General features: G+C 41.1%; 3 protein-coding genes across 7 annotated transcripts; 1 reads left to right on the top strand and 2 right to left on the bottom strand.

The window, feature by feature from the left end:
- Position 1: 1 nt before the first annotated feature.
- Positions 2–4,730, bottom strand: zgc:77375 (uncharacterized protein LOC402927 homolog). Its single transcript, XM_020629446.3, has 8 exons — positions 4,495–4,730; positions 3,562–3,768; positions 3,334–3,446; positions 3,116–3,209; positions 2,998–3,031; positions 2,731–2,905; positions 2,428–2,616; positions 2–1,975 (listed from the first exon to the last, which is right to left on the bottom strand). The coding sequence occupies exons 1-8, from the start codon at positions 4,609–4,611 to the stop codon at positions 1,579–1,581; spliced, it is 1,326 nt and encodes a 441-aa protein (XP_020485102.1). The 5' UTR covers positions 4,612–4,730; the 3' UTR covers positions 2–1,578.
- An 873-nt stretch (positions 4,731–5,603) lies between these two features.
- cnbpa (CCHC-type zinc finger, nucleic acid binding protein a) lies at positions 5,604–9,552 on the bottom strand. The gene is made up of 5 exons (XM_020629610.3): positions 9,397–9,552; positions 7,357–7,480; positions 7,149–7,214; positions 6,769–6,967; positions 5,604–6,617 (listed from the first exon to the last, which is right to left on the bottom strand). Exons 2-5 carry the CDS (start codon positions 7,475–7,477, stop codon positions 6,500–6,502), a joined length of 504 nt encoding a protein of 167 aa, XP_020485266.1. The 5' UTR covers positions 7,478–7,480; positions 9,397–9,552; the 3' UTR covers positions 5,604–6,499.
- Positions 9,553–10,856: 1,304 nt separating this feature from the next.
- raf1a (Raf-1 proto-oncogene, serine/threonine kinase a) lies at positions 10,857–23,156 on the top strand. 5 transcript variants are annotated; one of them, XM_065960885.1, is made up of 18 exons: positions 10,857–11,168; positions 14,138–14,364; positions 14,870–14,982; positions 15,099–15,201; positions 15,300–15,457; positions 15,817–15,906; positions 17,570–17,723; positions 18,200–18,319; positions 18,480–18,504; positions 18,992–19,107; positions 19,590–19,707; positions 19,899–19,983; positions 20,122–20,298; positions 20,391–20,437; positions 20,561–20,679; positions 20,804–20,935; positions 21,752–21,886; positions 21,973–23,156. In XM_065960885.1, exons 2-18 carry the CDS (start codon positions 14,164–14,166, stop codon positions 22,111–22,113), a joined length of 2,034 nt encoding a protein of 677 aa, XP_065816957.1. In that variant the 5' UTR covers positions 10,857–11,168; positions 14,138–14,163; the 3' UTR covers positions 22,114–23,156. The 5 variants fall into 5 exon arrangements, with proteins under 5 accessions (XP_065816957.1, XP_065816959.1, XP_020485196.1 ...); XM_065960887.1 differs by lacking the exon at positions 10,857–11,168 and adding an exon at positions 11,841–12,332 and having other exon boundaries at positions 18,200–18,259; XM_020629540.3 differs by lacking the exon at positions 10,857–11,168 and adding an exon at positions 11,841–12,332.
- Positions 23,157–26,531: the final 3,375 nt, after the last annotated feature.

Raw genomic sequence — 26,531 nt, 5'->3', positions numbered from 1 at the left:
GTCTGTTGCAAGTCTCTTTATTATAGTGGTTAATATATAGTTCAGTTCTTGTAATTTTAGGATGGTTTCAGGTTTAAGAGAAATCACACAGGCAATTGCAAAATTTGTGCAACTATTCCTTGTATTTTCTTAATGTATTCACTGTACAATGAGGGAACTATAACAAATGGTCAAATATGGCAACAGTGGTTGCAAAATCTTTTGATTGGCTTTGAACACAAGTCTTAAAAATTGTCTAGTCATTTTTTCTGTAACAAAACTTTACAACATAAAAAATGTATTTCTACATCATGGAAAGTAATCATGGACAGATGATGGCAGGAGGATATGGTAACATTTAACAAAGATGAAAGCCTGATCTGTGCAAATACTGATCAAGGCTCTCACAGCTAGACGAAATGCAGACAAACAGTACTATTAGACGACAATATTGCACATCAAACCATTTTTTTAAGTACATGTATTACTCTCATATTCATGCATAGTCTTTTCTTGAATAAATGGGTAAACAAATGAATATAAATGTATTATGTAATAATAGAAATGTGATACTTAAGGTCCAATGTTATATGTATATGCCTCTTTAAAACACTGGTAAAATCTTAATAAATATAAGACGATTTCAGGACTTGTAGTTACCTAAAACATCACTATTGTCTAAAAAAATACTTAGCAGGGTCAAATAAGGCGGTTTTACACTTTTTCTCAATGATTAACAGGAAATCGACTACGACAAAAACAATATAAAAGAGATTTTTAAAGTAACAGTAACATGAATCATTTCTGTAAGGTTTGTCACAAAGTTAAAAGTATAAACTATGACCCCCATTTTTTTTTTTCAATGCCCTATCAGGTGTTGAATCAATAGTCCACAGTGTAAGGCTCTTCCCAGTTTATCCATGAAGTGGCATACGCAGTTCTACGCTCCACTCACCTATTTCGTAGGACCTCCATTGACCTTATGAACAAGGCGGCCATTTTCCACTGATGTCAAGCTAAGGGTAGGGAAGCTCACATGCTGCCATATTTCTAGGTAAAATAACGTATTTGTCAACCCATGAGCTTAATTCAGACAATGACTTATCCTAGCATTTAGATCCATTCAAGCTAGAGAAAGGGAGTGGTGGAACACAAAGATTAGCTAAAGTTAGCTTGGAAGTGACGGAACGGTAAAATTAGGTCAAGTTAGCCAGGAAGTAGTTTAATACTAAAGTTTGCTTAAGTTCACTAGGAATAAGATAACTACTAACATAACCGTTTGATAATGATACAACAGGAGAAGAAGAACAAAATACTAGCAAATGGAAAAAATAGCCAGAGAGTAACTGAATGCTATTGATAGCCATTATCCAACAGTACCTAATGATTGGGTTGTGAAATTTTCTCTGTCTATAGTCTCTCAGTATTCAATTCATTGATAAGCACTTAAATGATAGGCCAACACTTTGTACTTTTTCCTATATTTAAATGTCTCACCTGAAACACAACCTTAAGACAGCAGTAGCATGTGATCTTCCCACCCAGAGAGTGAACTCAGAGGAAGAAAAAAAAAAAAAAAACCATGATGGCTCAAAACTTTTACTTAGGCACAAACTTTTCCTGCTCAAAAATGAGGTCAACAGCTTCTGCCACATCCTTCACAATGTGGCCTGGCTCCACCAGTGCGGGGTCGAATCTGAAGTCCCGGTGCCCATGGAACACAGTCTCTTTGATGCAGTGATTTGCGTCAGACGGCACCTCTGCGTTGGGGTTGTAGACCCCTGTGCAGACAAGCACAGACTTACAGGAGGTTGCAGAGGGCAGTGCCAGCTCACTCTCCCACATATTGTCCATGTCGTCCTCCTGGGGCACAGCAGTGGTGGAGCCTGTGGTAGCAGCCATCTTTGCGACGGCTTTGGGGTTCTTTCTAGAAACTCTCTCTTCCAGGTAGCGGTTGTATAGGTTGGCGCCATAGATGTCAGTCATAAGGTTATCCCTGAGAGTCCAGAAGGGAAATCGGTTACATCTCAGCTAGCATGTATATTCATCTTAAATGCTGATAAGTGCTGGAATATGTTTATTATCCGCTTCTTGCGAAACAGCTTCACAAGCAAAACACATCAATGGTGAGTTGAAATAAAATATGCCTGTTCTTAAAGGCCGGTGTGACATCACAAACTTTGGGGCGGTTAAAAGGCAAGAATTCCTTATTATCATAAAGTTTTTGGAAATGTATTTGAGTAAGCACTCATGCTCTTACACCCATAAATGTTAAGAGACAGGTATGGTTAACTTGAACTGAATGTGCACCACATGTACTCGCTCCCACATTTCTTACATGTCAACTGTCATCACACTCAATCCAAGCTCATTTAACAACCGTACAAGTCTTGTCGCTTCCTTGTCTTAGTTGTTTAAAATAAAGGGACAAAAATCTTGTTGCCTTACCCGATTGCATACAGGGAAGTGATGGGAAGTTTCCACTGCCTCTGCATGGCCTGACTTCTGATGAGGTACTCTGCGAAATGATATGTCAGCTCGCTGGGTTTCCCCATGAGCGCATCATACTTCAGGTCTTGACCTGTTATCTTCTTAAAGATGTTCTCCAGGCACACAAGAAATGTCCCGTGGCCAAACCTGAGACAAAAAAAAAAAAAAAGGTAAGACAACTTCAAAGACCACATTAGGTGTTTCTATTTAATAAAATAAAACCCCAAAAATATGCACAGACTGCACTGTTTTATAGGTTACCGTGGAGAATGTGCCTCAGCCATCCACATGAGGTCCATGTTGCAGGCCAGCAGGGGGAGGTGAGGCCTTTTCTGGGTTTGGTGAACACTGCCGAGACTGCCGTTGGTCAACAGAACATCTATTATCAGCTGCAGGTTGGTCTCCCATCGAATCGGCTCACCAAACAGAACCACAGCTGTATGTGATATAAAAGTTTTTTTTTTTTTAAATAGGTAGAAGATAAAATATGACAACATTTGAGATGAAATGAGGGGTGCAAATTCTTACCGTCAACTTTTGGCAGGTTTCCAAGAGGATTAGACTAAAATAACAGAAGAGAAGAGATTCAACATGTGCTATTGTGTACGACTACAATCTAATTTCTTCACCAAATATGACATCTCACCGGCAGTTTGGGTCTTCTGTTGTGATCCACCATGTCGAGCAGCGGGAATGATTCCCTCAGCATATCAATACTGACAACATTCTTGAAGCCCACACTACAGACAGAGTATTAAGGACAATAAGTACATTGCATCCTACTTGAAATGGGTTATAGAATATTATTGTTGAATGGAAGGGTTATAAACAGAAAACATAACCAATATTAAGATTTAAGTATACTTTTTAGCAATTTCCAGGACTGGCCCCTGTCCTGACACCAGCACACACATGTCGTGAAACTTCTTAAACATCCTCAGAGGACTGTGTGACATGATGACTTGATCTAGTGTAATCTGGAAAATGATAAAAGTGTCAGGAGAGGGTTCAAAGTAGGGGACAAGGGGTCACTAGAGTTTTTATTTAACAAAAGAAAGTGCAATGTTTTGTTTCAGCAGTTTGAGAACTCACGGGTACTCCCAGGATGTGAGAGAGCTGGTCTGCTTTTGTTTGTCGGAGGCAGTTCCCTGCATTTGTGACAAAAACAACTGGCACCACAAACTGTCCCTGAGAGTCAACCAACTTCTCAAACGCCATTTTTGCTGCAGGGATTAGCATCCTTCCCCGGACAAGGACGCCATCTATGTCGAAAAGCAGCCCGAAGTTTGGCTGCGTCTGCTGGATGGAAGAGACAAACACAGCTTAGAAGCACAGGAGGGGACAATGAATCACAAGTCCCAGAAAGATAGATTGTGGCAAATGTGGAGGTGGATATGATGATTCACTTTTATTTTTGAAAATTTTGAAAACTTGAGATGAAGGAATTGTGATCACGACCCAAGGGACTGCTTTCTAATTTAAATGACTTTTCAAAACTATGTTGTATGAATATTGTCTGGTTAGTGTATTTCTTATAACAGTGACTGGGGCTGACAACAGTATGACATCATATTGGCCCTTCATTATTGGCAACATACGGGGCTTACAGAGAGAATACATAGGGGGACACCTATAGTGACACAGCCGTAGCCGGCATATGGGGTATTTTGGCGTTGTTGGCAGCACATTGTGAAAGAAAAAAAAAAAATCTTGCAGTTTTACACATGTTTAAGAACCTTTTATTGCTTTCTCTTCTACTGGGCCGGGAGACAACAGAATAGGAACACTAGGCTATGTTTTGTTTCTCCTGTGAGAACAATAACAGCGGGCTATTATAGCTACAGCTGCTGTTATGCTTCTTGTTAAATAAATATCTCTTGTTCCCCCCGACTGCGCATCTAAAGCTGACTAAAGTTGCATGCAACATTGTATGTCTGCAACGTCGATAGGACTTTCACACCCTGTGCTGCTCCATCTAAAAGTATCGCCGTTTCAACAAAACGCCCGAGCCGAGCCGAATCGTACCTTGCCAGGCTGAGTTCCGCAAAACCCGCACCGAGAACCGGCAGCCCAAGCTTTTCGAATAGCTTGACGGTTAATCGGGCAGTAAAGGCCCCGGCAAAACGGCAGGAGTCCCTTCATCTCCTTTGTTTATCGCCGCTTTGATATAAAAAAAACAAGAGAATTCCCCCCGCATATATCGTGTAAAGCCGGCTCGCTCCGGCCGTGCTGGCTGCTGTTCGGCTTGTTTTTTTTTTTTGTTTTTTTTCTGTTATTTTCTCGCCTATAATATGACTGGGCGAGACGCGAATGACGTCATATGAGGAGGAGGAGGAGGAGGGTCTCTTGGTGCATATCGGGCGGAGGAGAGCTGTAGCGCTGCATCTGCACTGCTGCAACCCCCGCTGCCATTTTAGACACTTAGGTGGAGCTGTTGTTTTGCACGCAGAAGAAGCTCCGTGGATCCTGGGAGAAAACCGCACATCCAAACGAGCTCCCTTCAACACCACTTAGCCCCGATTTGCTTTGTTTCAGACCAGGATTGTTTTTCTGATCCACACGTTGATGTCGGGTAATTTCCCCACCCCCCTCTCTCCCCTCACTAGAATGAGGTACAACATGGATACCCACGATCCTAGGATATCCATTCTCCATTTTACCTTAAGGGTAGCCTACTATCCCCGGCTCCTGTCACATGCAGCAGTCTGCCCCCGTGTTTCAGACGTGCGTCAGTGGAGGCTAAATTTGGGAGCCAGGAGGGAAATCTGAGCCTTTCGGTCGGGAACAGCAGTCATTTTCCCAGTTTCGACCAACATGCAGTGCTGACTTGCTTACATTTCAAATAAAATTAGCCTTAGCTCAGAGGTTGACAAAGATCAGTGCACACGTGGTTGAATTCAATGGCTCAGACCGCACAGGTCCCAGAATACAAAAGGTCTGCTTTGTGTAGCCATCTCTCAGATAATGTAGATTATCATGCTGATAACTTTGTATTTTGGCAAAGTTGAATACAATCTCATGAAGGTTGTAGTAAGCGTCAGTAGATTACATTTTTTTAACACACAGCTCACTTTAGAATAGTACATCATCTGTAAAAGCATTCAAACATGTAAAGAAGTACAAGACAAAGGTCCTCCCCGTGCTCCTCCAGCTTTATTGATAGTTTAAAATTACATTTCTATTTTCTAGGACTTCAGTTGCACTTTCCTTCCGACTTAAAAACTGAGTACAAGCAAATGGTATTTATACAGTAGTCTAAGTGATATTGTACAAAAATAACATTTTGATTTCTGTGAAAACATTTTTCATTCCCAAATAACTCCTAATTCTGCTGTTCTGACGACTGTTCTCGATGTTAAATTTTGCCAAGGTAAAAAAAACAACAACATAAAGAAAACAAATTTCCAAAGCCATTTTTTTTTTTTTTTTAAAGGAAACGTCTACCTTGGACTACCAAGTGATATTTAAATTGTAAACAGAATTCTATAAAAGAACATGTTTTCTTTTAATACGTCCAAAATTTCATATATCTTAGCAATATAACATGTAGTTTGTTAAACCCTCGCTTAGCTGCTTGTAGGGCTGAAATGCATCATGTTATGAGCTGTTTCCATGTCATACCCTCTTGGCCAACTCATTTCCCACTAAAACAAACCAAAATAACCACACATGGAAGTTTGGTTTCCATTTACTCCCTTCTCTCATTTTACTGAGGCTCACATCCACAAGCTCAGAGGTCCTATAGATTCCCATATGTTTAGTCCCACTTATTCATCTCTGATCACCAGTGGCTTGGAAAGGGGGGTTCTTTAACAAAGCATTATACATAACACCGCTACCAAACTAAAACATTTTTGTATTGAATGCAGAAAGATATTTTTTTCACCCCTTTCTTTGTATTACATGTCGAGAGGCTCACTGGCCTGGGACTAGCCTCTGTTAGCCAACCTTTGGCCAGTGAAGAGGATTCAGAGAAAATAATACAACCAACCATCAATCTGAAAAAAGGAGGGGCAACAGAGGGCACTGATTATGCGGTGGTGTCGATGGTGCACTCTTTTGCCAGGTGGCCTGCCTTTCCACAGTTGTAGCAGTTAGTCTCACTGTTTTTACTGCAATGCACAGCAACGTGACCGATGTCGCCACACCTGCGAGAGACAAACACATGTAAGAACCACAAAGCAAACATAACCAGTCACAAAAACCCTTACTTTGATGTTATAGGCGGCCATTCAGAAATGGATATCGATGAGAACTACAATCCCGATCAAAACCATGAAATAAAATAAACACACTCACCTGTAACATTTCACCTGAGTGCAAAGCTTCTGGATGTGACCAAACCCACCGCAGGTGTAGCACTTCTGCTCGTTAGCATGGTCACAGTCCCGGGCCATGTGGCCAGCTTTGCCGCAGGTGTAGCACAGCTGCTCCCTCTCCTTTTTGGGCTCCTTGCAGTCCCGTGAAATGTGGCCACTCCTGTGGCAGTTGTAGCATGCTAAACCGAAAACAGTGACGAAACACATTACCAAAAGTTTGACTAAAGGTTAGTTATTAGAGTTTCTAAATGTTTGTCTACTTCTGCTATGTGGAGCGTGGATATTAACTTATGTCTATTTATATCAATTCAATCTTCAAAAACCAACTTATTAGAACTGAAAAAGAAATGCAATACACACCATCTTCAGTCTGGTCACAGTCCCTGGCCATGTGTCCTTGGTCTCCACACCGGTAACAGAACAGCTCTACAATGACAGGTCAAAAAGAACAGTTTAAACGATTGCCTTTACCTCAAACATTTCCCCTTAACTTCAAATTGTTTCGCAAGACCCATGTGTTTCGCAAGACCCATGTGTGACTAATAATAATAACAATAATATTAATTACCCTTGCCACGTCCCCGGCCTCCCCTGCCGCGTCCACGTGAAGTACCGGCATTAGGACAATGCTTGATCCAATGACCGGAGCGGCCACATCCAAAGCACTCACTGTTGCTGTTCATCTCCATGACCTAAACAAACAAAAAAATAACACATAAATGAACAAAGTCAATTAGAGTCATATCCCTATTTTCACTACTAAACATCATCTGCACTTGGGAGTATTTTAACATGTTACACAACACGTTTTCTTTTTTTTTGTTTGTTTTTTAAGAGGAGCTTCGCCATGAACCATATTGATTTTCTACTTCTTTTTTTTTGTTCTGTTGAGAGGAAAACAATAAATAAGAGGATATTTGTATGTCGGTTTCTTGGGAAACTGGTTCACATCAAACAATCAGGTTGCTCAGGATGATGTTAAAGGCTGAAACATTGATAGCTGAATCATTTTAAGCTACACAGACATGTTTTGATTCAACCACTCTAGCTTTCATTCACAAAAAAAAAAGCTTTATGTGTGGCATGAATCTAATTTATGAACAAATGGAGCTGTGAGACAGTGACAGAGCAGCTGTTGCTTTCAATGAAACCAGTGACCACATGCTTCAGAAATTCTTCAACAAAACTTAAAACATGAAACAAGCATGCTTTCTCAAGGTTTTGAAAAAACAACACAAACACTGATATTTCAATGTATCTTCTACATAGCCCTTGCTTTTTAATTATAAGATAATTAACGACTACCTGGGGGTCTAATCTACGACCAAAGAAAAAGGGGGGACACAATCTCGTAGCTGCGGACTCTATCATAACGGGTCAACAGACTACAACTAACTACACAGCTAACTTACACGATCTCGTCAATGGAAACATGCTGTGTTCGCCATAGGCCAAACTTCTGCTTGCCGACAGCGCTAAAGACATCAACCCAGGGAGAATGTGAGTTAATGAGTAATCAAGCTTGTCGCAACAAGTTCCAAAAGAACAGGGCAAGATAAGAAAACGGACGCGGGGTGGATCGTAATAAAAATATCAACCCAGTTTCTTGAGTTTCTCTTCTGAGTTAGTCTTGTCGGGGCCTTAACTTCACACTTACATAACAGCGGCCCATTAAAGAACTGCTGAAATTGAGGGGGGGATTTATCAAGAAGTGCGTGAGAGCTCGATCCCACATGGCACAGAACAGAGGATTTGTTTTGTTTAAATCAAATACCGCGTTTGATTTAACATCATGCGCCACGCCACAGACTACTGTGGAAGCGTGCCGTGAAACCATGCCGTGGGTTGTGTGCTAACTTGTGCGCTAGCTTCAGGAGGAGAAGGAGATGGAGTGGTGGTGGTGGTGGGGGGGGGGAGGCACATTGCACCGTGTTGTGATAAATAGCTGCTCAAAAGAGAATAACTAAGTCATATTAAGAATGCGTTGGCTGTCTCGCTTCCTTAACACGTTAGAAATACTGATCAATTTCGACTGCGTTGACCACACGACGTGATCCAGAACCGCTTTTGCCAAACACAATCCGATGCCAAAGGTTGGAGCCACGCTAATGTTGGCCTAGTCACGTTGATTTTCCTGCGCACTCGCGAGATACTTGCTGCTACTGCTGCTGGTTAGCACAATGCTAAGACCCACCTCACGACCACGACCCTTCCAAGAAGCAACTGTTCAGTCGACGATCGATCTTCTCTCCTAGACGAGAGACTCACGACGCGACTCTAATGGGGTTTCTTGTTTACCGTGGATTGTTTCTGCCGGGTCTGCAAGTAGATTAAAAAAAAACCCCGCAAGAACAAAATTTCCCGCGCAGGGCGCAGACACCCAAAGTCGTTGTGACGAGCTAACGTTAGCAGGCCTGAGTTAGGCCTACCCCAGTGCTTTTTTTTTTTTTAGCAAGAAGCACACCGCAGTTCTTCCGTTTTAATTAAACACACCCGACCACATGCGAATGTTTCATTATCGGTAGTTTTAACATGTTTTAGTTTCAACGTTAACAAAGAGTCAATCGCGACTTTAATGCATACATTTCAGTGCAGTTTCATTGCTTACCTCGCTGGCTACCTAGCTGTGTCAGTGTTTACGCCTCCTTCTTTGCGCTGCATGCGGTGTGAGGAGCAGGAGTTCCTGAATTGTCATTCACGGTATCCAGCAAAAACCTGCACACCCATTGGCCACATAGTCCGCGAGCCACCAATCAGAAGCGAGGATGTGGGGGACACCGCCTCTACGAACCAGCCAATCACAAACGTAGACTAGTCCTTTCTCCATAAATCGGACTGGTCTCGTCTTTTTCCTTCCTCGTCCGTTCCTCAAAAAAAAAAAAATGATACAAAGTTTATGATTAAATAGTAGCCTATTGTGTCAACAAACAGATGCATGAATAGTTAAAATTCAATTGACTCACAGGCAAGGAAATCGCCTCGTGTTAATATTAGAATTGTATTCGTTATCCATAATTTATTTATTAAATTAGGATTTTCTGTCTACAGAGAGACTGTCTTTTATATACAGTCTATGGACACCACCCATTTGACATTAGAGGTGCAGTGACTTATCAAATTTCTATAAAAAAAAAACAGCCATATTACTTCTCTGACCCTTTGCAGTTCTATTTGATAATATAGTGTATATTTCCAGTCTCATTTTACTTAAGAGATATCTGGTCCTTTCATGGTTGCGGGTTTAAATAAGCCTACCAATAAGAAACAAAAGATGATGTTCTTTTAGCTTTAGTCAAAGCTGCATTTGTAGGGTGTGATGTACAGGAACAGAAACATGAGAATGTTATACGATGTGATAATTGTTTACATGTAGCCTAACCCAACCCCTTTGCTTTATTATAGGCTAATTTAAGTTAGTTTAAGTTAATTACAAAATAATTGATATTTTAAACAAAATGTTCACCTCTTAAAAACCTAGCATATTCAATGACCATTTAAAGAACAGGCCACTTAGTTTCACAAGTAGGCTAAATCAAAACTTTGATTAAAAAGCCTGAATAGGGTTGAAACAATCAAAACATGTTGTGGGTGTGTTTCAAACGGAGGATTTCACAGACATGTTATCGTATAACTCAGATGCAGACCCTCCTTGTTCGAATAGTCCTGATTGCGTCATGTTTTGAATACAAGAGAGCTGATAGAGACAATATCCAGAGAGCTGCAAGCGTCTCAGCTAACTGGCCTGTAAGTGCTCTGTGAGATCAATAAGTGGGAAAGATGCATTCATCTCAGCCTTAAGGTGGCTCTGATATATTGTTCATGTGATCTTCATTCGTCAACTCGCAACCATTCATACAAAGCATTGGGGGATGTTGTCATAACCTAAGGTGCGTCCTATTTAACACACACACAGATTTTTCATCATATTTGCCCTCACGGACTGAAATACAATGGTACTTTGGCATGTGGTGTGGAGTACCTTAAAAAAGCTCCACAATGACAAAGCCCTGCCGTCATCCTCACAGAAACCAGTGTTTGGCATTTCTGTGATTTGTTTCATGGAATATCCTTCAGAAACGACAACATTCAGTAAAACTAGACTAGAAAGTTAACCAAGATGAGTGGGATCACAGTCAGATCTGTTGCAAACCAGCAATAGGCCGAGGCATTGTTTTCTTGCTTAAAAGTGTCTGCTCCTCCTCTGTGGAAACATTGTAGCCTATGCTGATCCCATCAAGACACACTGTGCAGGATGGTGATGAAGCTGTTTACTTAGACCATGTCAACTCCAGCCTGCTGAAAGGACCTGTGAGCCATCTGTGATGATCAGGGCACCTCAGGGGACCCACACGGTGATGCTACAGAGATGGTGAACACATGGTGAGTGTGGAGGGTAAGGTTTCACAATTGTTCTATTTGAGAGCCAGTTTGGAAAATAATAAACCGTGGTCTCTTTTTTTTTTTTTACGTTTGAAACCACTAAACATTTTTATCTTAAGACAAATGCATCTCTGTTTATTTAAAACACCTCCACACTCTTAACGCCAGGTGGAACTCCCTTTTTTCTGGCTATAACCAGACACACAGTTTAATCTTGTGTATTTTTACAACAAGATAAAAGTATCAATGCATTCGTGAAATATAAGAAGGCTGCATAATAGTTTCAAAATGCATCTTCCCCAAATCTCCAGATGATGGTGCACTTGTAGTCGGTAATACAAGTATTAGCCTAGCCTACTCCAAACCGGATGGGGGGCTGATGATTTTTGTGGATTTCTTAATGCAACATTTTTCTAAACGAATATGCAATGTAAATGATAAAGGCCTAATCTTTGTACATGCTTCAGCCCCGAAAAAGTGACAATTTACCAATACGAGATCAACATTTGACGATGACTATAGCCTAATATCAATTCAAACCTAACGTCATTTGTTTAGAGCTCAACATAAAGGAGAACTATAAACATTTAGGCCCATTGATTTCTTAAAAGTAAAAGCACTGTTTCATCATTCAAGTGGGAGGGCTTTAAGTGTGCTAAAGTAGCGCAAGTGATGCTTGCAACTCTTGTTATGACTGCGAGGTCCTGTTTCAATCACTGGCGTCAGACGGACGCTCGACACCAAGTCAAACCTTTTTCCACCTTCTCTTCTAACAACGTAAATATTGATTGAAACGCGGAGCATTACCGAGCCACTTCAGGCTGCTTCACGTTGAAAGTCCTCCGCGGGACTTAAGGAAATCCTTCGCCATGTCACTTTGAGGGTTTCCGACGGATTTTTTTTTTCGCTTTTACTTGCCGACATTTGGAGATATAACTTTTCCTCTATTATATCAAGACTATTTCATAAACTAGACCAGCCTGTGACCTTCGCCGCTTTCTTCAACGGTACATTAAGCGAACACCAAATAATTTGCTTCAACTTTCAGGGTCCTTTCCAACTTTTTTTCCCCTTTTTCTTTGAATGCGTTGCAAATATGATGATGTCACCGACGCCACTTTTTCCTGAAGTTATGGCGGAGCGCAACTTTTCTAACTTCTCTTGGTAAGCACACACACACACACACAGGCTACAGGCTCCTAGCATCGCTACGACTTTAAATGGTGTCTTAAATGCTAACGTTAACCGCGAAAGAGCTACTCCATACGGCACACGACCAAAACACGCATCGTTTGAACTGGTAACATTTGAATGGACTGTGTGAATTTAGCTGTGCAGTGAAGTTTTAACGACACAAGCTAGTTCGCCTCTGAGGGCCTACGGGCAATTTCACAGCAATAACTGGATCTACGAGGCCTTTAAAAAAAAAGGAAAAAAAAAATACACGTAGCTACCAGTGGCTTCTTTCGTCGTGCAAACCATGCACACATTTCAGTAGGCTTTTTTTTACTCAGTTTGCGAAGAAGTTGGATTTAATAGGGACTCTATTGAAGACGTCCAAAAGTCGGTGCAGTTAGACCTCCTAATCAAACTTATGCTAACCTGCTGCTGACATTGATCTCACCTAGCCTACATCTGTGACTTTGGATATTTCAATCCAGTAGGCTGATAGAAAGTGGATGCAGCACTTAGTGCATGCTTGTAAAGTTGACTGTGATAAGTTATGCAGACTGTTTTGTAGAACAGATCCAAGCAAACGGGAGTAAAGGCTACTTGACTGTAGATACCACTTTCTGAAGGCAATCACAGCCCTTGTTTGAATTCCCCCCCCCCACCACCACCACCCCAGCATGGTGAAACGGGTGTATTTCCTACAACAAAGTTCCTGCTTCTCTATGCCACTGACATACCGGTCATGTGTGCTGTGACTGACAGCTAACCACTAACTGCAGTAAATCATCTCTTCACTGTTAACATGTCTTTGCAAGAAGGTAAACCAGAGACAATGAGCAGTTCAGCTGGGAGAAAGTGTACACATTGAAAATGACAAAACAAGAATCAGTGGAGCTTGCCACGCATTTTGTAAAAGGACGCAGCAAGAACAGCTTATGTGTTTGTGATAAGGTTGATAAGCAGCCACTTTAGAGTTTAAAAAAATGTTCTTTTGTTGGAGCACAGATGTTTTGTTTTAGTTTTTCAATCTCTACATTTTGGTTTTTGTTTTTTTTCTGTGTTAAGATTGTGTTTTTAATCTTAAACTGCACGTTACAAGATGTTCAGTTGCAGTTGTCTGCAGACTATGCAGAAAGAAAAAAAAAAAAAGGATCTTTTGGAAGCACACGTAGTTAATAACACAGGTGACCTTTTGCGGCGGCCTCGGATTCTCCGGGTCTGAGTGGATTAGTTTGTCTACAGTGCTCTGCTGCTGCCTCTCAAATCAAAAGGAAAGGAGAAATGCTATTTTTACCTTTTAAAAAAACGACAACAACAACAACAACAACGTGGTATTCTCTGTACTCCTACTAAATTAGTAGTTAGAGTTTGCTAAGCATATAGGGCAAATAACAGACCAGCACACACAGGTTGTCTTCTCTTCTCATGTCACACTTCTAAAAGGCTCCCTGCTAATGTACTGACTGACATAACCTGAAATGGACCAAAAGCCCCAAGAGGGGTTGTTCGACTTGGTGAGATTATGTTTGTGGATTACAACAAACAAGTTACTGATGCATAATTTTAATCCAGGTTTGATTTGCTCTGTTTTTCTTACCTGTGGAATCTTTGTTTTGACTGACTTTCATTCAAGCCTGAGATTCTAATGATAGATTTCCAGTTTCATTTGATGGCGGATTGGATGCAACAAATTCCCCTGCAAAGAAGATGGAAAACTATTGTGAATTAATGAAGTAATCAATTGATGCTGTGGACTACTAATATAGTTTGTGCATGTGTTTTTGTGCTCTTGTCAGACCATTGCGAGTATTTGACTTAACTAATGGAGCACCTCCAGGGAGCGTGGAAGACCCTGAGCAACGGCTTCGGAATGAAGGACTCTTCGTTTGAGGGCCCGTGCCTCTCGCCAACCATGGTCCAGGGTTTTCCCTGCCAGCGACGCTCCTCAGATGACAGCAAGATGCCAGACTCCAAGACGAGCAGCACTATCCGTGTCTACCTCCCAAACCAGCAGCGCACTGTGGTGAGTTGAAACTGGCATACTGGTAGCATATGGACTTTCAGGCTTCTTCTTAGGCTGATGGAACACTGCAGTTGTAGTTACCTAGCAGCATCAATCAGTCTGTATATGTTAAGCACCAATGTTAAATGTTTTCTCAAGACACTTTACAACACGCTTTTGATGCATTTTGTAGATTTTCCTTAACTTTAATAACTTAAGCCAAGTTACAGCAGCAAGGGAAAACTGCCTGTTAACTGGTAGAAACCAGTTGGTAACAGTATGTGTGGTATTAGCAGAAATAAGTATGATAATAGGCAGATCATTCTAATGTTAACATTAGCAACGATAATAAAAATGAAATGCGGGGTGACTAATAATGGTAATTATAGCAGTTGAAGATGAGCAGCTCATAGACTCACTTTAACATTTGTAATAATGATAATTGATGTAAAATGTTAAGCTGTTTTAATCCATGCAATCAAGAAAGTCATCAGTGCATTATTTTTTTCTGTCCCACCCCTCCCAGGTAAATGTGCGACCAGGTCTGACTCTGTACAGTTGCTTGATAAAAGCATTAAAGGTGCGAGGTCTGCAGCCTCAGTGCTGCGCTGTCTTCAGGCTGCATCCAGGGCAGAGGAGGTGAGCTCGGCTTGTTGTAGTTGTCAGAGATTTGACAAACAAACGTGTTTACCAGCAGCAGTTATAGTTCCTTCTTATATTATTTCCTGAAGATTTTCTCACATTTTCTGTCCCAGTAAAAAGCTCCGGATGGATTGGAACACTGACTCCACCTCGCTTATTGGAGAAGAGCTGCTGGTGGAGGTTTTGGATCACGTTCCCTTGACAACACATAATTTTGTGAGTACCTGAAGCATTTATGATTTTATCCTCATGCTCAAGTCCCCGGCAAAGTGTCACTGCTTCATTAAAAACATGTTTCTTGTGTCTTTTTTCAGGTTCGGAAAACATACCTGAAACTGGCATTCTGTGATATTTGCCAGAAGTTTCTTTTGAACGGTTTCCGTTGCCAAACCTGCGGCTACAAGTTCCATGAGCATTGTAGCACCAAAGTACCCACGATGTGTGTGGACTGGAGCAATATCCGACAACTTCTGTGAGTGTCTTCACCCTGACATACGGATATAATGTCAGTATGTTGTGTAACAATAGTTTCTGAAGATAAATTCAGGAATATTAAAAGAAATTGAACATATAGATGTACTTGACTTCATCTTCACACAAACACATCTGAGGTCATATATAATGTAGACAAGCTTACACCTTATTAGATGTCAACATTGTTTTCCAATCTCACACTGACAATAAAGGCATCTTAGTGACTTAGAGATCTAAATCTTTAACCTGCAGACCATTGTGATCTCATTCAGTTATCTGATATTTGATTAAGCATGCAGACTGTCCCACTCACTGTATTCTGTGAGATATTCACTCTTTGTCACCCTCCATCTTCAGGCTGTGTCCAACACCTGGTGAGAGCTCCGGCCCGTCACTGCCCTCGCTGACGTCCCGTCGAATGAGAGAGTCCTTAACTCGGTTTCCAAGGTGAGGCAGCATTTTTACGCATGATTAATCCACATCCAATCATCCTCCTGATATTGATATTATGAGATGGGATACAACACCCAGTCGGGTATTGTCTTCTAAATGGAATTCTTCCCACTCCAAAGAAAACAAAACAAAAGAAGTGTTCATCGTAGACACATGCTGTTGTTTTGCTTTGGTGTAAAGATAACTATTTAGTTAAATCAATTCCTTAAAAGAATTAAAATAATAAAGCTAAAATATTTCAATGTAGTGCATACACGTGTATACTTGACTCTAACCAATATGTTAGATGTCTTTTACTTTGTTGACATTCTTTTGTGCTCGTTATAAGTCTTTGTCTGCCGATCTTTGGCAACCTATAGATCAGAAGATTAGTATGACAATGTCATTCTTGTGAGTTCGATAAGATAACAGGAGGACCTACTCACACCAAACAGCTCTACTGCTACAGGCGGTCATGGCTTTAAGTTTAGACAGGCTTAGAGTCTTTGATTGCTGCATTTAAAAGTAACCATGTTGTGTCGTTTAAAATGTACTTTATCCAGAGTGATGGAAGTATAAAGGATTCTGTGTTGACACCCACTGCATGTCCTTAAAGGGATCGTTATAGGACCAAGTTCAGGATTAGGTTATGACAGGAGAGGCAGTGACTGCTCTGCTCTTTTGATTGCAAGCACCTAGATTTGCAGAGAGAACTTGAAAATATATATATATTAAATCTCAGCTAATTACTGGAAACTGACATTGAGGTTGTTGGGTCACTACAATCTAAAAAGGAGTGGAGATGTTTCAGCAGGTTAAGGTAGCCGCGACTGTTTTCTCTGATTTGCCATGTTTGACCGCAGCACAGTTGTAGTAATGTTCTGATTTGTAAAGAACCTTAATTAAATCCCGTTTTTTAATGACGTCCTCGGCTTTATGGAGGCTTACAAGTCCAAGTACTGATGTAATGAGAGGCGTCAAAAGAGCCTGTTGTTTCAGGACCGCTTAAAACGGTTAAATATCGCTCTTGGCTGCCAAACTAGAACTCGCCAAGTATTAAGTTGTTCCATGCAGCGCGATCTCAAACCCTCTTCTGAAACAAAGTTTTTGTTTTGCTAGAAGGGGTTTGTTCTCGAGGAGTGCACTCCATTAGCGCAAGTGTGATTTCATATGATCGCTGTTTGTATACGTCACACAGCTGGAGTTTCACTGTCCCCATTTTAACCAGCAGCCACAGTACTGTACAGTTAACCGATTAGTAACAGGAGCTGCACCAGGACCTTTAGTTCAAAAGAATACTGAGGTTTATTTATAGACAAGGCAATAGTGTTCTTTACATGTTGTTCTGTATATTTGTGAAATTGAGAGTCTTATGTTTGCAAAAGCTTCAAATCAGGCTAACATTTGGATTGTTTGCAGATCCACAGATAACAAAAACAGATAACAGAGGATGCTTCAAGTACAGATAAAGCTCCAGTCCCAACTACAATCACACCCACCACAGTTCAATTTCTCAGAAGTCTGTGTCTGTGTCTGTGTCTGTGTCTGTGTCTGTGTCTGTGTCTGTGTCTGTGTCTGTGTCTTGTCTGTGTCTGTGTCTGTGAAGCAGTGACACAAAATGCTGCAGACAGACATTTACTGCTAAGTTCTTACAAACGATCCTTGTGCACCTTTACAGCTCTGCCCACCGATATTCCACCCCTCATGCCTTCAACTACACCACGCCCTACCCACCCACAGGCGGCGGTCTCTCCCAGAGGCAGCGCTCCACCTCCACGCCAAATGTCCACATGGTCAGCACCACCCTGCCTGTAGACAGCAGTATGATCGAGGTAACTACAGACCATGTTGGACCCCTTGGGTACTCCTGCAGGTTCAAGCCACTCCTAAAATATCTCCCGACTGACATTGATCTTTCCCTCCTACGTACATCTCAGTCATTTCACCTTTCTTCATCTTGCCTTTTTTTCTGCCTCTTATCTATCTCTACATGAAGTAGTCCACCTGGACATGGTGGAACCTGTTTTGTGCAATTCCCCTGATAGCATCTTATTTTAGCACTTTTAAAATGTGCAACTAAACTTCCCCCTGTTCACGTCTAGTTTCTGCTTTTCACTGCCAATGTTCTTGCATAATCAGCACACTGGTTTTGCATGCTCTCTTTTACATTTTTTTTTTTCCTATATTCTGTCCAGGTATAAACCTGGGCATCACTCTTGTTATTTTCCCCTCCTCACTTTCCTTTACTGTGTCCTTTTCCCCCTCCTGTCCTGACTGGCCTCTTGTATTATACCCTGCTGGGGAGTAGCTAGACTGCCTGAATACCTTCCCCAGCTCGTGGTGCCATAGATTCTGGCTGAAGAGGAAAGTAGGTATTGTGCACTTCCCCCAGTCTTATGTTGAGGCCTCACCTGAGAGTCCAGAAAAGGTTAGAAAGCAGTGTTTGTGTGGATGGCATGCATTGCACACAGGTTATTCACATCTTTAGAACTGAAGTCAAACCATGAGCAATAGAAAACCACATGCTGCGCTGTTTGAACCTGCTGACAGAACTTTGTCCCTTTTTTTTTTTGTTTTTATCTCTGTAGGATGCGATGCGTGATCATGACTCCGGTAAGTGCTCACTCTGTATTGTGTTGGCACATGGTTGTGTACCGAAGTGCTTTGTCACACCTACTGGCTTCACTCTCTGTGAAACGACTATGTAGCCATCCCTGTTTTTCTTCCAAAATGGAAATGTCTAATCACAGCAGCAATTAGGTAATGGACTAAAATATTAAATATTGATAATCAGTAGAGAGTAGCAACATTCATCTATATGTTAGAGGCTGTTGGAAAGAAAGGCCTGAAAGAGGAAGTTTGCAGTTTGGAAGTCATTGCTGTGTCCCAAATCTATCTAGTATTTTCTATGCAGTCTGCAATGACCGACTAACTGGACAGAATTCCTTTAAAACTTTTTAATTAGACCCTAAACATTTTTCCAACCGGCCACACTAAATAGTCCTCTACATAGAATACCAGTTGTACATCTCTGGTAAATCGTTTTGATAGACATGGAGTTTTTTATCCTGAACAGCTTTTTCCCCTTCTCTCCTTGAAGCTGGCAGTTCCCCTAACCAGAGCCCTACTGGCTGGTCCCAGTCTCATTCTAAAGCCCCTGCACCTGCCCAGAGAGAGAGGGCCACATCCTTCAACACTCAGGAGAAAAATAAAATCGTAAGTTTTACGTATTGTTGTATTCAGCAACAGAAGTAACCTAAATGAATAGAATAATAAAAAAAATGTGTGTGTACTTCTTCAGTATTTAATCTATTTAGCTACATGGAAGGTTTCATACATACAGAGTTAATGAAAGGACAAGTGAATAGTCCTGATAAACCTTGTGAAAAAGAAACAAAATGTGAAGTCTTAATAGTGGGATGGGATGCAGTGGTTTGGCTTTAAGTGGGCAGGTCCTTTCAGTTTGACAACTGTAGGAAAAAAAAGCACATACATGCATGCACCTTAAATAAACAGAGATTTAGTGCACAACCTGGTTAGTATGCGAAGTGATTAATCATGGACACAAACACAACATTGCACAACAACATCTGCATCCCTATTTTGGTTATTTCATTTCACAACCCCTTAATCACGTGATCACCTGGTTCACCTATCTTACATGAGTTGCACCTTTTTTTTGGTTTCTGTTCATCCAGAGGCCTCGGGACAAGAGGGACTCGAGCTACTACTGGGAGATCGAGGCCAGCGAGGTGTATCTGAACTCCCGCATCGGTTCAGGCTCCTTTGGAACTGTATACAAAGGGAAATGGCATGGTAGGAATGTGTTTCTGACGTGGGCAGGGCACCTTTGGGTGTAGCTTTTAACACTTTCACTTGCATTAACGTCACAGTTACCGGACACATATAATGGTTTGAAAGTTATCTGTGTGCATGCACTACTTCTAATGTGAGCTTAAAGTGGATTTTGCATGACAGGGTGTGTAAACAGAGTTTTTGTGTTGCAGGTGATGTAGCAGTGAAGATCTTAAAGGTGACTGACCCCACACCAGAGCAGCTACAGGCATTCAGAAATGAAGTGGCAGTCCTGAGGTGAGGAATGCAGTGTCGTTTTTTTTAAGCTAAAATATGAGCTTTGTCTGTCTTCTTGGTGAATCATTCTTAACTTTTATCTTATCTTTGTTTTTTGGTCATTTCCTTCTCTCCCCCTCCCCATGCCTCTGGTCACAGAAAAACACGACACGTCAACATCCTGTTGTTCATGGGCTACATGACGAAAGACAACCTGGCCATTGTGACCCAGTGGTGTGAGGGCAGCAGTCTCTACAAACACATTCATGTTCTGGAGACTAACTTTAAGATCATCCAGCTCATGGACATTGCCAGGCAGACAGCTCAGGGCATGGAGTAAGTTCTGAAGAACAGAGCTAAACCACTTTTTTTTTTTTTTTTTTTTTACTGTTTTTTAACATGAATCTAAATTCTCCTCTCATTTTTAGCTATCTGCATGCAAAGAACATCATTCATCGAGACATGAAGTCCAACAGTATCCTTTCTTTTGAGGTTTTCACTATGAGCTTTCTTTGCAAGTTAATGCAGTTAACCCTCTCAAACTGGTCAGGTCTGTGTTTACTGTGTTTTTAGCTGTGATTCCTTGACAGCAGTGTAGACATCTTTTTGCATGAAGGGCTAACCGTGAAAATCGGTGACTTCGGTCTCGCTACGGTGAAGGCTAGATGGAGCGGCTCCCTTCAGGTGGAGCAGCCGTCTGGATCTATTCTCTGGATGGTCAGTAACACAGCTCTGTCTGAACTATCTTGAAACACTGCTTGTCAGTAAACACATCAATTAAAGATGGTCAAACAGTAAATGTCATCCCTTTATAGTTTATTTCTTGTCTGTGTGTCCACAGGCTCCTGAAGTTATCCGGATGCAGGATAACAATCCCTACAGCTTCCAGTCCGATGTCTATTCCTATGGAATTGTTCTCTTTGAGCTCTTGACGGGAGAGCTCCCGTACTCCCACACAGCAAACAGAGACCAGGTAATGTCTCATTATTTACACATGCTTACTGTGTCAGGTGAAATGGAACACTGAATATTGGAGGCATCAACGTGCCACAATGTGGATGCAATTTGAAGGAGCCATAGAGATGCAGGTTTTGTGCCTCCTTCATGTAAAACAGGGTTTTGGGACAACATTCAGATGTCAAGTGCTCACCTAGAATCCCAGTGTCATGGTGAAAGACCTCAGCCAGTGCAAAGACACTAGGTTGCTGTCTGAAGGGGGTAGTGGAGCTGGCCTTAGGCCCAGCATGGAACATAGGCAGGCACAGTGGAGCCACTGGCCTAATTTTAGACCCAGTAACACAACCCTGTTCATGTATGAGAAAAGGGGTGCATGAGTATATGCATGTCTGTGGTTTTTTGTCCACCCACAGGCCAGAGGACGTGGTCTGGATCATGCCTGGCTCCTTGTTCAGTCAGCTCTACTCTGTCTGTATTCAGATTTGGATGGAGTTGCTGTACAAAGTGTTCCGAAAAGTTTGATCAGTTCTTGTTCCCCAACTGTCCTTGATACTGTTGAGTGACTTTGCACTGAGCTGACCTGGGAGCACAAAAAGTACTCCTGTTATCTTTTTACTCTGCAGCATCATGCACTTATGTCTTCACAGTATCAGCATGAGCATCAGTGCTTTGGACCTGTGTCACCTTTACCATACTGGACGTATGGTGCCAAAGTAGATTTATTTAGCATTGATCGACTGTCTCTTCAGCTAACTTTAACTTGGACCAGTAGTTAAATTATCAACATTTTAGATGATCAACGTTCCACTGTCTGTGGCTCCGCCCCTTGCAGATTATCTTCATGGTGGGAAGAGGCTACTTGTCACCAGACCTCAGTAAGCTCTACAAGAACTGCCCCAAAGCCATGAAAAGGTTGGTGGCCGACTGCATCAAGAAGTCCAAGGATGAAAGGCCGCTTTTCCCGCAGGTGAGTCCCTCTCTCAGTAGTTATAGTCAAGTGAGTGTTTTCTTTAGCTAGTCCTTATTAATTCTCTTTTTTCTTCTTTTTTTCAGATCTTGTCATCCATTGAGCTTCTTCAGCATGCCCTCCCTAAGATAAACCGCAGTGCCTCAGAACCATCCCTGCACAGAGCCTCTCACACTGAGGATATCAATGCCTGCACTCTGACCTCCACCAGACTGCCTGTTTTCTAGAGGCTCGGACTGCACTGCCCCTCCTCTTCTCCATCTTTGAATTATCCAAAATCGGCTGACTTCTCTACCTACAGATGCCAGTTTATACCTACAATTGTACAAGCAATCATACATAAACCCGTGCTAATCAATGAAATATGTAAAAAAAAAAAAAAAAAAATGAGAGGAGGAGGTCCACCTGAGATTTACAACGGAAGGGAGTGCAGGTTGGCAGGTGATACCTCGAGGAGGTCCCTTGCTTATCGCTGCAATTATAAAGAAGTTTGCAAAGGCTCCATGGTGCCAATGCATTTGGTAATGTAAAATGCATTCGGTTTTGTAAATACATGCACGCACACCTACCTAATACAACAATAAATGAACACTGAAGGAAGTTAAAGAGAAAGACAGATACTGTATTTTTCTCTTGACTCTGGTTCTACGATGTGAAGAACACCCTTCTATGTTGCCGTCCTGGTTTCTGATGAAGAGGACCTTTTGAAGCTTAAATGCCTTAAGAGGAAACAAAGCCTGGACTTAGATCCCGCACAATTCACCTCCTCCTCATCACAAACAGAGTTGTTGGATGTAGTCCGTTTTGTTGCACAGTAATGTTTTTTTGTTGTTGCATTGTCTTAAATGATAATGGAGTAGATATGGGAAATTATTGTCTTTTTGTTATGTTGTTCTTTTAATAGTCTTTATTCTTTGGGTCATTCTGCAGGAATTCTAGCCGGTCAGACAGTGAGCATGAGTGGTGATTGGAAAAAACTGGATTTGCACAGTTTAGCAAAAAGTTATATTCCAACGGTCTCCTCACATTGGCTTCACTGCTCACTGCGCGAGTAAACGTATCTGTAGATTACCACACATTCTCATCTGTCCTCACTACGGGAAGAAGGTTGCCAGGAGCTGGATATTTGGTGGTTGTCTTAAATATTTAAAATGATTTGGAAACTAATTTGTATTTGTTTATCATGTCTCTTTCAGGAGGTTAAACGTTTTATTGTGAACTTGGTGAGAGAGTTGTTTATTCAATATTTTAATAAAATTAAGTTAAATTCCTTTGCCAAAAAAAGTGTTTCTTTTTTTTCTACTTTTTTTTTTGTCACATCCAACAACAGTTTAAAAACTTGGTGTGGCTTCCTGCTGTACGTCACCTCGGCTTGATTTTAGAGCAGAAATAGAAGCAGGTGAGGCGAGCAGTTGACACCAAATTAACTGCTTTTCTCCTCGTTCACAAACAGGGTAAAATCCCACACATGTGCAAGACTTTGTGGCAGGGTGTAATGTTTGCTGTAGCAGTGGCAACGTGGTGTAACCTCACAGGGGATCCAGTCGAGACACGTCAATGGGGTATTCCAGCATTGGCTGATGTGCACTGCAGAGCCACTGGCAGTATCAGTGGAACAGAAGTCATTCAGCAAGGGAGGACATGATGGAAAGAGAGGACCGTCCTATTTTGTTTAAGTGTAAACATCCAACGTGTAAATCCTGCTGAGCCGGGCTGCTTTACTTGTTCACTCCTTAGAGCAGGTTTATAGTAAATAAATGAATATTTGTTGTGACCTAAATATTTAGTGTAGATTTTCCTCATGTTTTTGAATTGAGCTCAAGAGCAAGAAAGATGACGGCCGATTCTGTAGGAATCCATCTTTTTAAATCACACGCCTCATCAGAGGGAAAAAATAGGTCTGATGTCTTTACAAAAGGAGCAAGACAATAAGAGCTTAACCATTGGCTGACTACTAGACGTCTATTTTTTACAGCCGTTTCGCTTTGTGTTTATGTGTTCTATTTCTGACAAGCCACACAGGCTGGCCAAAGTAAAAACCAACAAGAACCCAAACACCCTACTACATCCACACCCTACTGTAGCTCCACCTAGTGAGTGTCCCCAAACTTTGAATGTCAATTTTGTATTAGTTATAGTGTTTGTATTATCAGGAAACAGTATCAAAAGTAAAACGACCAATGATATCTCTGAGGGTTCATGAGAGGATCATTGGTCTGGGAAAGTAAAATAAATCCAAAATGATACAGCAAACAGACAGATACAATGGTCCATGTTTCATTTTTTTTTCAAAATAATTCTATATTGTTTATCGTTATCTTTAACGTGTCATATTTATGTATTTAACACTTACATTTCACTTCCACTATGTATTGATTTGGTATACATTTGTTTTTTTTAAAGGAGCCACAAGCTAATAATGTGTGGCTGTTCCAAAAGCTTGACTTGTTTATGATGCAAATTGTTCTTAAAGTGAATGACTGTACTGTTAAATGTAGCTGGGTGAACATGTGACATGTCATTGGTCCTTTAAAGGTTGGGGAGTACATTTATAAAGTAACAGAAAAACCCAGATTAAACACCATTGCATTTTACTATTAGATTATATGATTCAATCTAACTCTCAGGAGTATCAATTCCAAAGTTTTTTTTTTAATTATGAAGGTCAGTTGGGCGCTGGTGGCTCAGCGGTTAGGGTGCCCTGTGTATGGAGGCTGTGGTCCTCCAAGCGGGTGACCTAGGTTCAAATCCAACCTGTGGCTCCTTTCCTGCATGTCATTCCACACTCTCTCTCTCCCTGATTTCTGACTCTATCCACTGTCCTATCTCTTCAATGAATTGCACAAAACGCCCCAAAAAAAACTTCAAAAAACCCCCCCCCCAAAAAAAATCATGCAGGTCAGCAAATGAGAAAAACGTAGCTATCCAATGTCTTTCTCAGGACACTGGACCCGGACAACAAGAAACCCCTCTGACAAAACACACTTAAAGGAAAGATACTTTTTTTTTTCTTCATAGCCAAACTAACTGATTGTCTCCATTAAAACTAGCAGAGCTTCTCTCTGTGTAATAATGTTTGCCAGAAGGCTGCCAGCCTCTCTCTAGTATAGCCTCCATCTGGTGATAAAAACCCATCAATTTGACTATTGTATGAGTGCTATTTTCTCATGGGCCTACTATATAAGGTCGCATTTTCATCTATGACGCCTTAATTACAATTTCGCATGAAACAAATCCTGAAAACAATATGTTTCATAACCCTTTTTTAAAATGCTTGTTTTAGTTGTGTGACAGGTAAGAGCAAACTTAAGCAGCATACAGAGCTAATTATGTAATCACAAAAAGATAGACACAGTGTTTAGGTGTTAGTGTTAGTGTTTTTCTTTTTTGTCACTGCTCCACCACTAGATGGCACCACAAAGCTCTGTATGACATGTCTGTAATGATGTAAGAAAAAAAGCTTTGTTAGTTTGTTATATTGTTTAAAAACTGCTTTACATGCCAGTCGAGGATTCCTGTGTTTATCTGCCTGCACCTTAAATCTTCCTTAATCATGAGATGGATCATCTTGCACGGTCTTTTTCAGTAGATGGTCCGTGCAGAGTGACCCCATTATAGGGCACAAGTAGTTCATGTTGTGCAGCAGATTGGCAGACAGCTGGAATGAGTCTAGACGGAAGCTCCTCAACTGGAGCTTCGGGGCCCAAGAGTTATTCCAATTCGTGTTTCTGTGGCTTTTACTTTCACCAGGCCAGGCCAGGCTGCTTGTTAGCACCATCTGGAAGCCAAACAGATGCATAATATTGAGCTTTTTTTTTTTTGTCCAGAGAATGATGTTTGTTAATGTTTGTTTAGGCAGGCAACATGAATCAGCTGTAGGATTGGTCTAAGACTTGGAAAGGTGTTTGATGTGTGCTATGTAAATAAAGCTGCCTTGCTTTGCCTTCTTGAAGACAAATAAAAGATGTGATGGTCTTAACTGCTGTCGCCTGATTCCTGTACATCAGACATTACAGCAATGTTTGCTCGCAACAGAGCATAGAGCGCCAGCTATGTCACTTACTCATCGATCACTGAACAACAGAACTGACTTAGAAATAGATCTTGTTTCAGAATACATGTGCCAAATTAAGCAAACCCATAGAATGAATGTCTTTTCTGTGTCAGAAATCAAAAGTTAATGAATAAAATGTGTTCCTCCTGATGAAAGTGTTGGATCAAAATGTTAGTCCAATTTAACCTCCTGCACTTGTACAGGAGGGTTCTGACAGAATCCTGAGCTTTTTGGTTTGAAACGCATGGACTTCATGGATTTATAATCTATACTCAGAAATATTGTTGTAAGTTACAGGAATAAAAGAAAGAATAACGCAAACAAGCACTACTTTTTAGACAGTATTTACTAAAGATAATCACACAGCACACAGCACACATTACAATGATTATTATTATTATTGATTGTCTCGGCCTTGGATGGTTTTACATGAATGACAGAAAGCAAAACGACTAAAAGATACATGTTTGTAGAAGTAAATGAACTTAATACTAATTGTGCTTTCAGTAGGCAGACAGCTCTTTCACTTTACATCTTGGTGCATATCATTGCATTGATAAAGCATCTTATCAATGCAATGATATGCACACA

Source organism: Labrus bergylta, chromosome 12 (assembly GCF_963930695.1).
Source record: "Labrus bergylta chromosome 12, fLabBer1.1, whole genome shotgun sequence".
Taxonomy (NCBI): domain Eukaryota; kingdom Metazoa; phylum Chordata; class Actinopteri; order Labriformes; family Labridae; genus Labrus; species Labrus bergylta.
Note: the sequence above shows the minus strand (reverse complement) of the source record. Positions and strands in the feature narration are given on the sequence as shown.